Raw genomic sequence first — 15,019 nt, forward strand, 5'->3', positions numbered from 1 at the left:
ACATTGTAATAAGAACTTAAGTCTAGAACTAGAAGCAATACTTATTTTCTGAACTGCTCAGGAACAAATATTTTAAAAGAATATTGATAGGAAACCTGACAGTCTTTTAAGCTAAATTCATTTAATCATGAGGTTAAAGAATTTAAGTTCACTTACAATCATCAATGGATAGTCTTCAAGTGTGAGGTATTCATAAGGACCTTTGACTTCAACAGTCACTACCAAAACAAAATCATCAGAATTAATTTAAAAATGCATAAAGTAAACAAGAGCATTGTCTTATATTTGTTTAGTGAAAATAATGAAAACTGTATTGGATCATTTACTTTAAACCACTTAAATCCTGGCATGGCACACTGATACGCACAGCAGCATTATTCACAACAGCCAAAAGATGGAAGAAACCTAAGTGTCCATCAACTGATAGGTGGATGAGCAAAATGTGGCATAAACAATGGAATATTATTCAGCCATAATGGAATGAAGTTCTGATTCATGTGACAACATGGATGAACCGTGAAGACATCATGTTGAGAGAAATAAGCCAGACACAAAAGGACAGATATTGTATGGCCTCACTGATATGAAATAATTAGAATAAACAATCTCATAGAGTCATAATCTAGAATAAAGGAGATGGGGTGGGGAAAGGAAATATGGTGTTGTGGCTTAAAATATACAGATATACCCTGTTTTTATTGCACTTCACTTTATTGCACTTCACAGATACTTTGTTTTTTTTTAAACAAACTGAAGGTTTACGGCAACCAAGTGTCAAGTAAGTCTATTGATGCCATTTTTCCAACAGCATGTGCTCATCATTTGTCTTTGGTAAACCTCACAATATTTCAAACTTCCTCATTATTATTGTATCTGTTATAATGATCTGTGGTCATTGATCTTTAATGTTACTACTATAATTGTTTAGGGACACCACAAGCAACACCCATTTAAGATGGCAAACTTAATAAATGCTCTGAGTATTCTGATTGCTCTACTGATCAGCCACTGCTCTGTATCTCTCCCTCTCTTTGTGCCTCCCTATTCCCTGAGATACAACTATATTGAAATTAGCCCAATTAACACAACAACAGTCTCTTAAGGGTTCACCTTAAAGCAAAAGATAGAAATAATTTAGCTTATAATGAGGAAGGCATATTGAAAACCAAAACAGGCCTCTTGTGCCAAACAGTAAGCTAATTGTGAATGCAAAGGAAAAGTTCTTGAAGAAAACTGAAAGTGCCACGCCAGTGAACACATGAATGATAAGAAAACAAAAAGCACTATTGCTGATATGAGGGAAGTCTGAGTGGTCTGGATAGAAGACCAAATTATAATATTCCCTAAAATCAAAGCCTAATCCAGGGCAAAGCCCTATCTCCAATTCTATGACCGCTGAGAGAAGAGAGGAAGCTGCAGGAGAAAAGGCTGAACCTGGCAGAGATTTAAGGAAAGAAGCCGGCTCCATAGCCTAAAAGTACAAGGTGGACCTCAGAGACGGGAAAGGGAGGGACACAGCCTACAGCAAACTCAGATTTTGGTCAGGGAAGTTGGTCTGCTGCACTGGAGGGGCACACACTTTCAGGCCAGGTGGGACCGCAACATTGTCTGCACTGAGAACCAGCACTGAGAACCAGCAGGAAGGTTGCCTTCTCGAACACCATTCCTACTGCCCCAGGCTGGTTGCTGAGGAGGTAGAGAGAGGATGCAGCCTGCCAAAGGTGGAGAACAACTTCTCAGAAAGTTGGTTTTTGAGACTTGGCTAGCCCTGAGGACAGTGCTTCTGCATCTGACAACTGCCTGAGGAGTTACATTGAAGGCATTCCTCCTAAGGGCATCTGGGGACTGAGCTGGGAGGTCTGCCAAAGAGCACCATCTGCTGACCAGACCAGAAAAGTGCACAAAAAAGGGAAACAATAAAAGAGGCAAGCAGATGACTTTACTGCCAAACTGTCCAAGACTTTTGACTGGCCTGCACCCCATTACTGGGTCCTTAGCCCTGGTTTGGGCAGTTAACAGAGGCAATCCTAAACATCTAGCACAAATTGAACCAAAAGTCAAAGAACAGTGGCAGCACAGAGCTACTAAACTGTAAATTCCTGGGCAAGAGAGAAACTGAACATCAGATTAAACTCAGCATCAGAATCAGATGCCTAGACATCAGCAAAAATACAAGCCATACAAAGAAAAAGGAGGAAATGATTCAGGCAAAGGGACAAATCAAAGCTCCAGACAAGACAAAGGACTTGAAACAGCTAATCAATGAGATTCATCCAAATCTCCTAAATCAAATAATGGGATTGAAGGACAATGTGGCTGAGGAAATAAAAGACAGTAAGAAGATACTAGGTGAATATAAAGAAATATCTGAAACCTTGGATAGTAAAATAACAGATTATGGGAATGAAAGAAATAATTGAGATTAAAAATACAATAGAGGTAGACAACAGCAAATTTGAAATCATGGAATAAAGACTCAGCAGTGAGGAGGAAGGAACAACTGAAACTGACAAGAGAGATGAGAGAGAAAAGCGTGGAAAAAATTGAGCAGGGGCTGAGGGAGTTGAATGATAACATAAAGCACACCAACATATGTGTTATGGCAATTTCAGAAGGAGACAAGGGAAAAGGGACAGAAAGAGAATTTGAGGAAATAATGACTGAAGATTTCCCAACTCTCATGAAAGACATGATACATGTCCAGAAAGCACAGCGTACTCCAATGATAAGTTCTGATAGACAATTATCAGAATGGGTAACCAAAAAAGTAAAAAGATGGACAATAAGATATGATATGAAAGTCAAAGGATAAAATGGCTGAAGGAAGTAAAGAATGTTAATGGATTAAATTACAAAACAAAACACACAGGCAGGGAAACGGACTTGGCCCAGTGGTTAGGGTGTCCGTCTACCACATGGGAGGTCCCCAGTTCAAACCCCGGGCCTCCTTGACCCGTGTGGAGCTAGTCCATGCGCAGTGCTGATGCGCGCAAGGAGTGCCGTGCGACACAGGGGTATCCCCCGCGTAGGGGAGCCCCACGCGCAAGAAGTGCACCCCGTAAGCAGAGCCGCCCAGCACGAAAGAAAGTGCAGCCTGCCCAGGAATGGCGCCGCCCACACTTCCCATGCCGCTGACGACAACAGAAGCAGACAAAGAAACAAGACGCAGCAAATAGACACAGAGAACAGACAACCGGGGGAGGGGGGCAATTAAATAAATAAATAAATCTTAAAAAAAAAAAAAAAGACATAGGCAGACAGAATGGATAAAAAAACATGAGCCATCTATATGCTGTCAGCAGGAGACTCAACAGCTGTCAGCAGATAGATGCAAACAGACTAAAAGTGAAAGGTTGAAAAAAGATATTTCATGCAAATAGCAACCAAAAGACAGCTGAGGTAGCTATAGTGGTTTCAGACAAAGCAGACTTTAAATTTAAAAAGTGATTAAGAGATGCAGAAGGCCATTATATATTAATAAAAGGGGAATTCACCAGTAATAAGTAGCAGTCATAATTATTTACGTACCCAGCCAGGGTGCCCCAAAATATATGAGGCAAACTCTGGCAAAACTGAAAGGAAAACAGACATTTCGACAATAATAGTTGGAGACTTTAACACCCCACTCACATAAAGAGATAAAACAACCAGACAGATGATCAACAAGGCAAGAGAGGACCTGAACAATATGATAAACGAGCTGGACCTGACAGACTTACAGACCATTACACCCCAAATCTAAAGGTTATACATTCTTCTAAAGTGCTCATGGATCCTTCTTTAGGATAAACCACATGTTGGGCCACAACAGAGCTCTCAAATTTAAAAAGACCAGGGAGCTGAAGTGGTGCAAGAGAATGATCACCTCTCTCCCACTCCAGAAGGTCCCAGAATTGGTCCTGGAGCCACCTAATGAGAATACAAGCAGACACAGAAGAACTCACTGCGAATGGACACAGAGAGCAGAAACAGGTGGGGGGGGATAAATAAATCTTTAAAAAAAAATTTTAAGAAGACTGAAATTATACAAAGCACCTTCTTTGATCATAACAGAATAAAGCTGGAAATCCATAATAGGAGGGAAAGGGGAAATTTTGCAACTATATAGAGGGTAAACAACATACTCCTAAACAATCAATGGGTCAAAGAAGAAATTGCAAGAGAAATCAGTAGATATCTGGAGACAAATGAAAAGAAGAACACAACTTATCAAAACTTATATGATACAGTGAAGGCAGTTCTGAGAGGGAAATTTATAGCCCTAAACGCCTATATTAAAAAAGAGCTAAAATCAAGGATCTAACTGAACTTGAGAAACTAGAAAAAGAACAGCAATGGGAAGCAGATTTGGCTCAACTGATAGAGCATCTGCCTACCATATAGGAGATCCAGGGTTCAAACCCAGGGCCTCCTAACCCAAGTGGTGAGCTGGCCCAAGTGCAGTGCTGATGTGTGCAAGGAGTGCCATGCCACGCAGGGGTGTCCCCTGTGTAGGGAAGCCCCACGCACAAGGAGTGCACCCTGCAAGGAGAGCCGCCCAGCGTGAAAAAAGTGCAGCCCACCCAGGAGTGGCGCCGCATACACAGAGAGCTGACGCAGCAAGATGACGCAACAAAAAGAGACACAGATCCCCGGTGCCACTGACATCGATGCAAGTGGACAAAGGAGAACACATAGCAAATGGACACAGAGAGCAGACAATGGGGGTGGGGGGGGGGGACTGGGAGGGAAGGGGAGATAAATAAAAAATCTTTAAAAGAAACAAACAGAAAAAAAAAAAAAGAAAAGCAAACCAATCCCAAAGTAAGCAGAAAGAACAAAGATTAGACAAGAAATAAATAAAACTGAGGGAAAAAAATAGCAAAAATTTAAAAAATAAAAGGCATCCAAATAAGAGAAGTAAAACTCTCACTAGTCCCAGATGACATGACCCTATATTTAGAAAATCCCTAAATAGATACAACAAAGCTATGAGACCCAATAAATGAGTTCAGCAAAGTGGCAGGATACAAGATCAATGCACAAAGATCAATAGCGTTTCTATACACTAGTAATGAGCAAGATGAGAAGGAAATCAAGAAAAAAATTCCATTTACATAGCAACAGAAAGAGTAAAATATCTAGGAATTAATTTAAATAGGAATGTAAAGGATCTATATTCAGGGAAGCGGATGTAGCTCAACTGATAGAGCATCCTCCTACCATATAGGAGGTCCAGAGTTTGTACCCAGGGCCTCCTGGCCCACTGGTGAGCTGGCCCACATGCAGTGCTGCCGCACACAAAGGAGTGCCATACCACACAGGAGTGTTCCTGTGCAAAGAAAGTGCAGCCCACCCAGGAGTGGCACAGCACACACAGAAAGCTGATGTAGCAAGATGACGCAACAAAAAGAGACGCAGATTCCCAGTGCTGCCAAGAATGCAGGCGGACAGAGAAGAACACACAGCGAATGGACACAGGAGAGCAGACAAGGGGTGGGGGGCGGCAGGGGAAGGGGAGAGAAATATATAAAAATAAATCTTTAAAAAAAAGGAGGTGGTGGACTTGGCCCAGTGGTTAGTGCATCCATCTACCACATGGGAGGTCTGCGGTTCAAATCCCGGGCCTCCTTGACCTGTGTGGAGCTGGCCCATGCACAGTGCTGATGCATGCAAGGAGTGCCCTGACACGCAGGGGTGTCCCCCGCGTAGGGGAGCCCCACGCACAAGGAATGCGCCCCGTAAGGAGAGCCACCCAGTGTGAAACAAAGTGCAGCCTGCCCAAGAATGGCACCACACACACAGAGAGCTGACACAAGATGATGCAACAAAAAGAAACACAGATTCCCGTGCTGCTGATAACAACAGAAGCGGACAAAGAAGACAGAGCAAACAGTCACAGAGAACAGACAACCAGGGTCGGGGGGAAGGGGAGAGAAATAAATAAATAAATCTTTGGAGGGGTGGGGGAGGATCTATATTCAGAAAAATACAAAAAATTGCCAGAAGGAATCAAAGATGACCAAACAAATGGAAGGACATTCCATGTTCATGGATTGAAAGACTAAGCATCCTGAAAATGTCAATTCTATGCAAACTGATTTTTTTATTCAAAACTCCAACATCCTCTTTTACAGAAATAGGAAAGTCAATTACCAAATTTATTTGGAAGGGAAAGGGGTCCCAAATAGCCAAAAATAATAAAATTGGAGGATTTGTGTTTTCTGACCTTGAAGTGTATTATAAGGCTACAGTGGACAAAGAGCATGGTATTGGCATAAAGACAGACATACTGATCAATGGAGCTGAAATGAGAGTTCAGAAATAGACCCTTGCCTCTATGTGCAACTCAATTTTTATAAGCCTACCAAGTTCACTCTTCTGGGATAGTACAGTCCCTTCAACAAATGGTTCTTGGAGAACTGGATATCATAACCAAAAGAATGGAAGAGAATTCCTTTTTCACTCCCTAGATAAGAATCAACTCAGAATGGATCAAAGACCTAAACATAAAAGCCAGAAGAATAAAACTCCTAGAAGACAATATAGGGAAACATCTACAAGACCTTGCAGTAGGTGGGGGTCTCTTAAACCTTACACCCAAAGCATTAGTATCAAAAGAGAAAATAGGTAAATGGGACCTCCTCAAAATTAAACATTTCTGCACCTCAAAGGACTCTGTGAAGAGGTTAAAAAGGCAGTCTACTTAGTGGGAGAAAATATTTGGAAATTACATATCTCACAAAGGTCTAATATCCATGATATTTAAAGAGATCCTACAACTCAACAATAAAAAGACAAATGATTTCATTAATAAATGGACAAAAGACATGAACAGATATTTTTCTAAAGAAAAAACACAAATGGAAAAAAAAACATGAAAAAAATGTTCAATATCACTGGCTATTAGGGAAATGCAAATCAAAGCTACAATGAGATATTTCACACCTACTAGAATGGCCACTATTAAAAAAACAAAACTACAATTGTTGGGAAGGATGTAGAGAGATAAGAATGCTTATTCAGTGTTGGTGGGAATAGTTCAGTCACTACTAAGTGTTTTGCAATTCCTATGGAAGTTAGATATAGATCTATCATGCGACCTGGAAATACTGCTACTAGATATATACCCAGAAGAACTGAGAGTAGTGACACAGACAGAAACCTGAACACCAACGTTTATAGTGACATTATTCACAATCGCCAAAAGATGGAAACAACCGAGGTGTTCAACAATGATAAATGGATAAACAAACTGTGGTATATACACACGATGGAATATTACTCAGCTAAGAAGAAATGAAGTAGTGAAGCATTATGACAATGTGGATGAACCTGGAGGACACTAGCTGAGTGAATCAATCCAGGTACAAGAGAAAAAATATTGTATGATTTCATTATTATGAACTATAATGAGCAAACTCATGGAGTTAATAGCTAGAATACACGTTACCAGAAAATAGGATGAGGTTAGAGAATGGAAAGCTGAGGTTTAATCTGCAGAACTGGTAAAAAGTTGTTCGTAAACGTTTGGAAATGAAGAGAGACGGTGAAAGCACATCAAAGGATTTGTTATTAGTAGCACTAACATACAGGTATGATAGTGGTTTGTTTCTTGTTTTGTGTTTTTGAGTAACAAAAAAGCTCTAATATTCACTGAAGTGATGATAACGTGCAACTTGGTGATTATACCAAATACCACTACTTGTACACTTTAGATAAAACTGTACGGTTTTTTGAACAAAATAAATAATAGGATGAGTTGGGGGGAAAATAGACCAAATTTAAGATACAGAATATAGTTAGTAATAATACAATACTTTAATGATGCTCTTTAATAATTGCTACAAATGTTTCCCAAAAATGCAAACTATTTTTGGTGGGGCGATAAAAGGGAGCCCTGAATGATGTTTTGTATGTTTGTTTTCTAAGTTCACAACTTTTACTATACACTTACGTGTTCATGTAAGTTCATGCAGTTCACAACTTTTACTATACACTTACGTGTTCATTTAAGTTCATGTATGAATGATCTACTTCAATATTGTTTTGTTTAAAAAAAAAAAAAGTGCAAGGTGAAGTACTGATGTAGAAGAAACTGTGTCAATGTTATCCAGAAGATGTAGCAAGGATAACTGACGAAGGTGGCTACACTAAAGAGATTTTCAGTGTACACAGAGGAGTCTTTTATTAGAAGAAGGTGCCATCTAAGACGTTCATAGCAAGAGAAGAGAGTGGCTGGCTTCAAAGCTTCAAAGGACAGGCTGACTCTCTTGTTAGGGACTAGTGTAGCTGGTGATTTTTAGCTGAAGTCAATGCTGATTTACCATTCTGAAAATCCTAGAGCCCTTAAGAATTATGCAAAATCTTCTCTGCCTATGCTCCACAAATAGAACAACAAAGCCTGGATAATATTACATCTGTTTACAACATGGTTTACTGAATATCTGAAGCCCAATGTTGAGACCTACTGCTCAGGAAAAAAAAAATCCTTTCAAAATATTATGGTTCAGGCTCTCTCTGCCTAGAGGAGCCCACACCAAATCTTGGTGTGTATTTCTGTAATTCTCTCCCATTTCTCAGCAAGCTCTGTTCTTTCCACCACTTGCCAAATAAATTCTTTTTACTGGTCTAGCTAAGCTGGTGTGTTCATAAATTCTTTTATGCATCATAGCCAAGAACTAGAGGAATCCAACAATTCTCCATCTACATTTGGCAATCCATTGCCTGGAAAACTGTAACTGAGTGATGCTCCTAGAACCCTGCCGGAAACTGAATAAGGAACCTCCTCATGTGCCGTCAGTACAATGAAAAGATCCCTGGCTGGGAAGTGGATGTGGCTCAAGCTATTGGGCTCCCATCAACCATTTCCCAATTCCCAAGGCCTCCTGGTGAAAAGCAAACTGCTGCAGAGAGCTGGCTGGCCTGTGAGGTGTGGAGAGCTGGTGCAACAAGATGACACAACAAAAAGAGGCACAGAGGAGAGACAGTGAGAGACACAACAAACCAGGGAGCTAAGGTGGCTCAAGCGAATGAGTGCCTTTCTTCCACATCAGAAGGTCCCGGGATAAGTTCCCAGTGCCTCCTAAAGAGAAGACAATAAGAAAAGACAAGCAGATACAGAAGAACGTGCAGCAAATGGACAGAGAACAGACCGCAAGCACAAGTGGCAAGGGGGAGGGAATAAATAAATCAATAAATTCTTAAAAAAAAAATTATGATTCATTGCACTCGAGATCTGATGGAGATGTACAATGAGATGAATGTTGTTTTTGTGCCTGCTAACACAACACTAACACTGCAGCCCATGGATCAAGGAGCCATTTCAACTTTCAAGTGGCATTATTTAACATATGCATTTCATAAGGCTATAGCTGCTGTAGATAGTGATTCCTCTGATGGATGTGGGCAACGTAAACTGAAAACCTTCTGGAAATGACTCGCCATTAAGAACATCTGTGATTCACAAGAAGAGGTCAAAATATCAACATGAACAGGAGTTTGGAAGAAATGATTCTAACCCTCATGGATAATTTTAGGGGGTTCCAGACTTCAGTGGAAGAAGGAAATGCAGATGTGGTGGAAAAAACAAGAGAACTAGAAAGCAGAGCATGAAGACTGCGACTGAATTGCTGCAATCTTATGACAAAATCTGAATGGGTGAGGAGTTGCTTCTTACGGAGGAGCAAAGTAAATTGTTTCTTGAGATGGTGTGGGAAAGAGTTTCACCTCTTCTATTGTAGATGTTGTTGCCTTGTTGTAGGTGTTGCAATTGTTCCCTATTATTGTAGATGATGTTGCAGTTCTGATAGCAAACAGCTACTTGGTAGTTTCCCAATAAATGTGATGGGGAAACTAGGGTTGAGGCTCTCAGTTTCAGAATCTGTGAGTCCCCTGGTCCCATCTTTATCTCCTCTCTTGTCTCTCTTTCGGTCCTTTATTTCTGTAAGTTCTTCATTGCCTTCCCTTTGAGCCAACCTATTGCTGAGCAGATTGCAGCAACTGGCACCCAAAATGGGGCTCGAAGGGAAGAAGGCTCACAGCAACTGGTGCCTGAAAAGGGAATGAAAGGGAAGAAGGACTGCCTCAAGCGAAAGTGAAGTTGGTGTAACGGTGCAGAGCCCCAAGTGGTTTGGAAAGTCTTCAAAGTTCTCGAGGGTTTGCTTGTATTTCCCCAAGAGACAGATAATGTTCTGTGTGGGTACAAGCTCATCGGATAAAGCCATACCATGAAAGCCAAGAGATTACAAAACTTCCTGTGAAACTCAGAATCTCCGGTCATGAAGACGGAGAGACAGATGCTGGAAACTGCAAGGCTGGGTCTCATTCCGAAGACTACAATGGCTTTACATCAAAGTATTTAAACTACATAACTTGTTCAAGCATTGCATCATAAAGCAAGTATAGCTTGGGGACAGAAAGAGATCAAGAAGGAAATTGAGGGAAGTGGATTTGGCCCAATGGATAGAGCGTTCACCTACCACATGGGAGGTCCAGGGTTCAAACCCAGGGCCTCCTGACCTGTGTAATGAGCTGGCCCATGTGCAGTACTGATTCGCGCAAGGAGTGCTGTGCCACACAGGGGTGTCCCCTGCATAGGGGAGCCCCACACGCAAGGAGCGCGCCCCATAAGGAGAGCCATTCTGCACACACAAAAAAGTGCAGCCTGCCAAGGAGTGGTGCCACACACACACACAGAGATGATGCAGCAAGATGATGCAACAAAAAGAGACACAGATTCCCGGTGCTGCAGACAAGAATACAAGTGGAAAGAGAACACACAGTGAATGAACACAGAGAACAGAAAACTGGGGAAGGGGGAGAAGGGGAGAGAAATAATAAAATAAAATAAAATAAAATAAAGGAAATTGAGGGGGAAAACCAGAAAAGAAATGTATTATAAAAGGAAGCAATGAAGAAATTCTAGATTAACAGATTTGGAAATGCTTTTTTGTTTGTTCAATGTCAGTGTGTGTTGTAATTGTTTCAGTGTGTGTGAAAAAAGAAACAGAGAAAGGAAGGAAGGAAAAAGAGAAAGGAAGGAAAAAAGAAGGAAAAAAGGAAAAAAGAAAAGGAAAAAAGAGAAAAAAAAGGAAGAAAAAAGAGGAAGGAAAAAAGAAAAAGGAAAAAAAGGAGAAAGAAAAGGAGAAAAATGAAAAAAGAAAAAAGGAAGGAATAAAGGAAAAAAGGAAAAAAGAAAAAGATTAAGAGAAAAGGAAGGAAAAAAGAAAAAAGAAGAAAAAAGAGAGAAAGGAAGGATAAAATGAAAGACGTAAAAGTGATTATTGAAAAAGATAAAAAGTTTGTGGGAATGCTAACTGAAATGTTACAAGGTGTATTTTGTACTAAAATAAAATGGTTAATATGGAGATATGAGAGACAGAACTAGTATGCATATGGAAAGTTATAAAAGTATTGTGGTAGTATCCACTGAGATGTGTTTTGTAAAAAGTAAAACAAGCCTGAATGAAAACAAAAAGTGCAAAAACTATGTGAAAAGGTCCACAATGGACTTTTGCAGTTCTTCAAGGCTTTCTGCCCTGGCCTGATGGCAATGAATCTGGATGCATAGAAGAAACCTGTGTCAGTGACCCTGCTAAGAAACATCAGAGACAACAGTATTTTAAGGGCCTGGAAGAGGCAAGCAATTGGGACAAGCTGTAAGGTCCCTGCTGCTCAATCAAATTCTCAAATGTTTGGGTAAGACAAACTATATTCTCTGCTGTAATTGATAAATACGTTTTCTCATGTTAACAGAGTTTATATTGACTTAGTCTGTGAACTGGATGTAGCCAGCACTAATATCGAGTACTGGCCTACATGGCCTTGTTAGTTGGTAATCTTTAAGCCCATGAGTAATGAAAGTCTATTTATTAAATGTCTGCTAGTTGGAAGTCTTATTGTTTATTGTTGCAGTTATGGATTATGTATAAAATGCTTGAATACTAATCAGAACTTTAATAATGAAACATATTGTGTACTTAAGTGATCTGATAACTCTAAGTGATATATATAATGTACCTTGTTGAATGTATTGAGAAAAAATTTAATGAGTATGGTTCAAATCTGAAAGTGAAAATATCATGCAGGAAGCTTTGTTAATTAGTGAAATGTCATTTGTGTAGACTTAGCAAAAACAAAAGGGGGAAATGTGGGAAAAAGTTTCACCTGTTCTATTGGAGATGTTGTTGCCCTGTTGTAGATGTTGTAGTTGTTCCCTATTATTGTAGACGATGTTGCAGTAGTAAACAGCAACTTCATAGTTTCCTAATAAATATGATGTAGAAACTAGGGTTGAGGCTCTCAGTTCCAGAAGATGTGAGTTCCCTGGTCCCATCTTCATCTCTTCTCTTGTGTCTCTCTCGGTCCTTTAAGTTCTGCACTGCCTTCCCTTCGAGCCAACCTATTGTTGAGCTGATAGCAGCAAGATGGAATCTACTTGTGAAGATTGTATGAATTTTGTTGAAATGCAAAAAGAATTCAAAATATTCCATAAAATTATTTGCCAAAGCAGTGGCAGATTTTGAGAAGATTTATTCCAATACTGAAAGTTCTATCATGGGTAAAGGGCTATCAAATAGTATCACATGCTACAGAGAAATCTTTTATAAAGGAAGAGTCCATTGACGCAGCAAACTTCACTGTTGTCTATTTTAAGAAACTGTTACAGTCATCCCAACCTTCAGCAACCACCACCCTGATGAGTCAACACCCATCGTCATTGGGCGAGACCCTCCACCAGCAAAAAGACTGCAAACTCACTGAAGGCTCAGAAGAAGGTTAGCATTTTTTGACCATGAAGTATTTCTAAATTAAGGTATGTACATTTTCTTTACACATAATGCAAATGCACTTAATAGACTATAGTATATTGTAAACATAACTTTTATATGTACTGGGAAACCAAAAAAATTCATAAGACTCTCTTCATTGTGATATTTGCTTTATTGTAGAAGTCTGGAACTGAACCCAACGTATTTCCAAGGTATGCCTGCACAGAGTTTCTATTTAGAATGATGGAAACATTTTAGTAATGGATGGTGGTAACAGAGGACAACATTGTGAAAGTAATTAACTAAATACATATTTGAATGTGGTTAAAGGACAAATGTTAGGTTGTATATATGGTACTAGAATAAAATTAAAAACAAAAAACCATGGAATTAACAATACAGTAAGCCATAAGTTAAACCATGGAATATAGTAAAAAATATAACAATAAAAATGTTCTTTCATCAATTATATATACCAATGCAAGGTCTTAATAATAGGGTGGTATATGGGAATCCTGTATTTGATGTGATTGTTTTGTAAACCCGCAACTTCTCCAATAAAAAAAAATTTTTAAATAAAAAAATCCCCAACCCATCCCCTGATAACCTATTTTCTAGATTCTGACTCTGTTTCAAACCAGTGAGATTATGTACTATTTATCCTTTATGTCTGGCTTATTTCACTCAACATGATGTCTTCAAAATTATCCAAGTTGTCACATGAATCAGAACTTCATTACTTTTTAATGCTGAATATTCCATTTTATGTATATACCACATTTTGCTCATCCATTCATTGGTTAATGGACACTTGGGTTGCCTCCATCTTTTGGCAATTGTGAATGCTGCTGCTATAAACATCAGTGTGCAAAAAGCTGCTTAAATCCCTGCTTTCAATTATTTTTGATAAATAGTGGGACTGCCAGGTCTTATGGTAGTTCTATACTTAGCTTTCTGAGGAACCGCTCAACTGTCTTCCACAGCACCTGTACCATTTCACATTTTCTCACCAGCAATGATTGAGTATTACTATTTCTCCAAACCCCCCCAACATGTGTTATTTTCTATCTTTTTAATAGCAGAAATTCTAGTGAGTATGAAATGGTATCTCATTGTGGTTTTGGTTTGCATTTCCTTATGGCTAATGATGTCAAGCATCTTCCCATATGCTTTCTAGTCATTTGTGTATCTTCTTTGGAGAGAGACGTTAATTCAAGTCTTTGGCCCATTTTTAAATTGGGTTGTCTTTTTGTCGTTAAGCTGAAGGACTTCTTTATATGTGCTGAATACTAAACCTTTATCAGGTAGATGGTTTCCAAATATTTTCTCCCATTGTGTAGGTCGTCATTTTACTTTCATGATAGAGTCCTTTGAGGCACAAAAGTTGTTTTTTCATTTTGATGAGGTCCCGTTTATCAATTTTTTTCTTTTCCTTTTTTTTTTTTTTTAATGTACCGGGGGCCGGGGATTGAACCTAGAACCCCAGATGTGGGAAGCAGCCGCACAACCACTGAGCCACGCACAACCACTGAGCCACGCACAACCACTGAGCCACGTCAGCTTCCCTGAGTTGGTTTTCTCATTTGTTCTGCTTATTGTTTGTTTGTTTTTTTCCAGGAGGCACTGGGAACCAAACCCAGGACCTCCCATGTGGGAGATGGGAGGTCAGCTGCTTGAGCTACATCCACTCCCTACTTTTTTCTTTAGTTGCTTGTGCTTTGGGTATAAAGTCTAAGAAACCATTGCCTAACACAAGGTCCCAAAGATGTTTCCCTGTGATTTCTTCTAGGAGTTTGATAGTTCTGGCTCTTATTATTTATATAAGGTATGAGACAGGGCCTCAAGTTGTTTTTCTAAGTAAGCTTACAAAACTTTTTTTTGTAAAGAAAAAGGCATACCCATTCATTTATGTATTGTCTATGGCTGCCTTTGCATTACAATGGTGGAGTTGGGCAAGTTGCCATAAAGAAAATATTTACTATCTGGTTCTTTTGAGAAAAAAATTGCCAACTCCCGCTTGATAATAAAATGTAACACATATTTACTGAGCACTTACTACAAAACAGGCTCTATGGAAAACACAGGAAATAAAAAGATTAATAAGATGTTTTCTGCTCTCCAGGGGATTAGAATCTAGCAGGGAATTAGAAAGCAACACAGAGAATTATTCCTCTGTGCTGGACCCAGTAGTTAAGTATATATTTTCCAGGAAAAAGTAAAAAGGCTTCCAGGCCAAAGAAATAACATAAACAAAGATAGCTGTGAAA

At 39.5% G+C, this 15,019-nt stretch overlaps 1 protein-coding gene across 4 annotated transcripts in view; it reads right to left on the bottom strand.

The window, feature by feature from the left end:
• TMEM87A (transmembrane protein 87A) overlaps positions 1-15,019 on the bottom strand; it is a 74,320-nt gene that overhangs the window by 22,657 nt on the left and 36,644 nt on the right. For all 4 annotated transcript variants that reach the window (XM_071214134.1, XM_071214135.1, XM_058294009.2 and 1 more), the window contains exon 8: positions 157-218. In XM_071214134.1, coding sequence (XP_071070235.1) covers positions 157-218 — 62 coding nt within the window. The remainder of the gene's footprint in view (positions 1-156; positions 219-15,019) is intronic.

This window comes from Dasypus novemcinctus, chromosome 3 (genome assembly GCF_030445035.2).
Source record: "Dasypus novemcinctus isolate mDasNov1 chromosome 3, mDasNov1.1.hap2, whole genome shotgun sequence".
Lineage (NCBI taxonomy): Eukaryota > Metazoa > Chordata > Mammalia > Cingulata > Dasypodidae > Dasypus > Dasypus novemcinctus.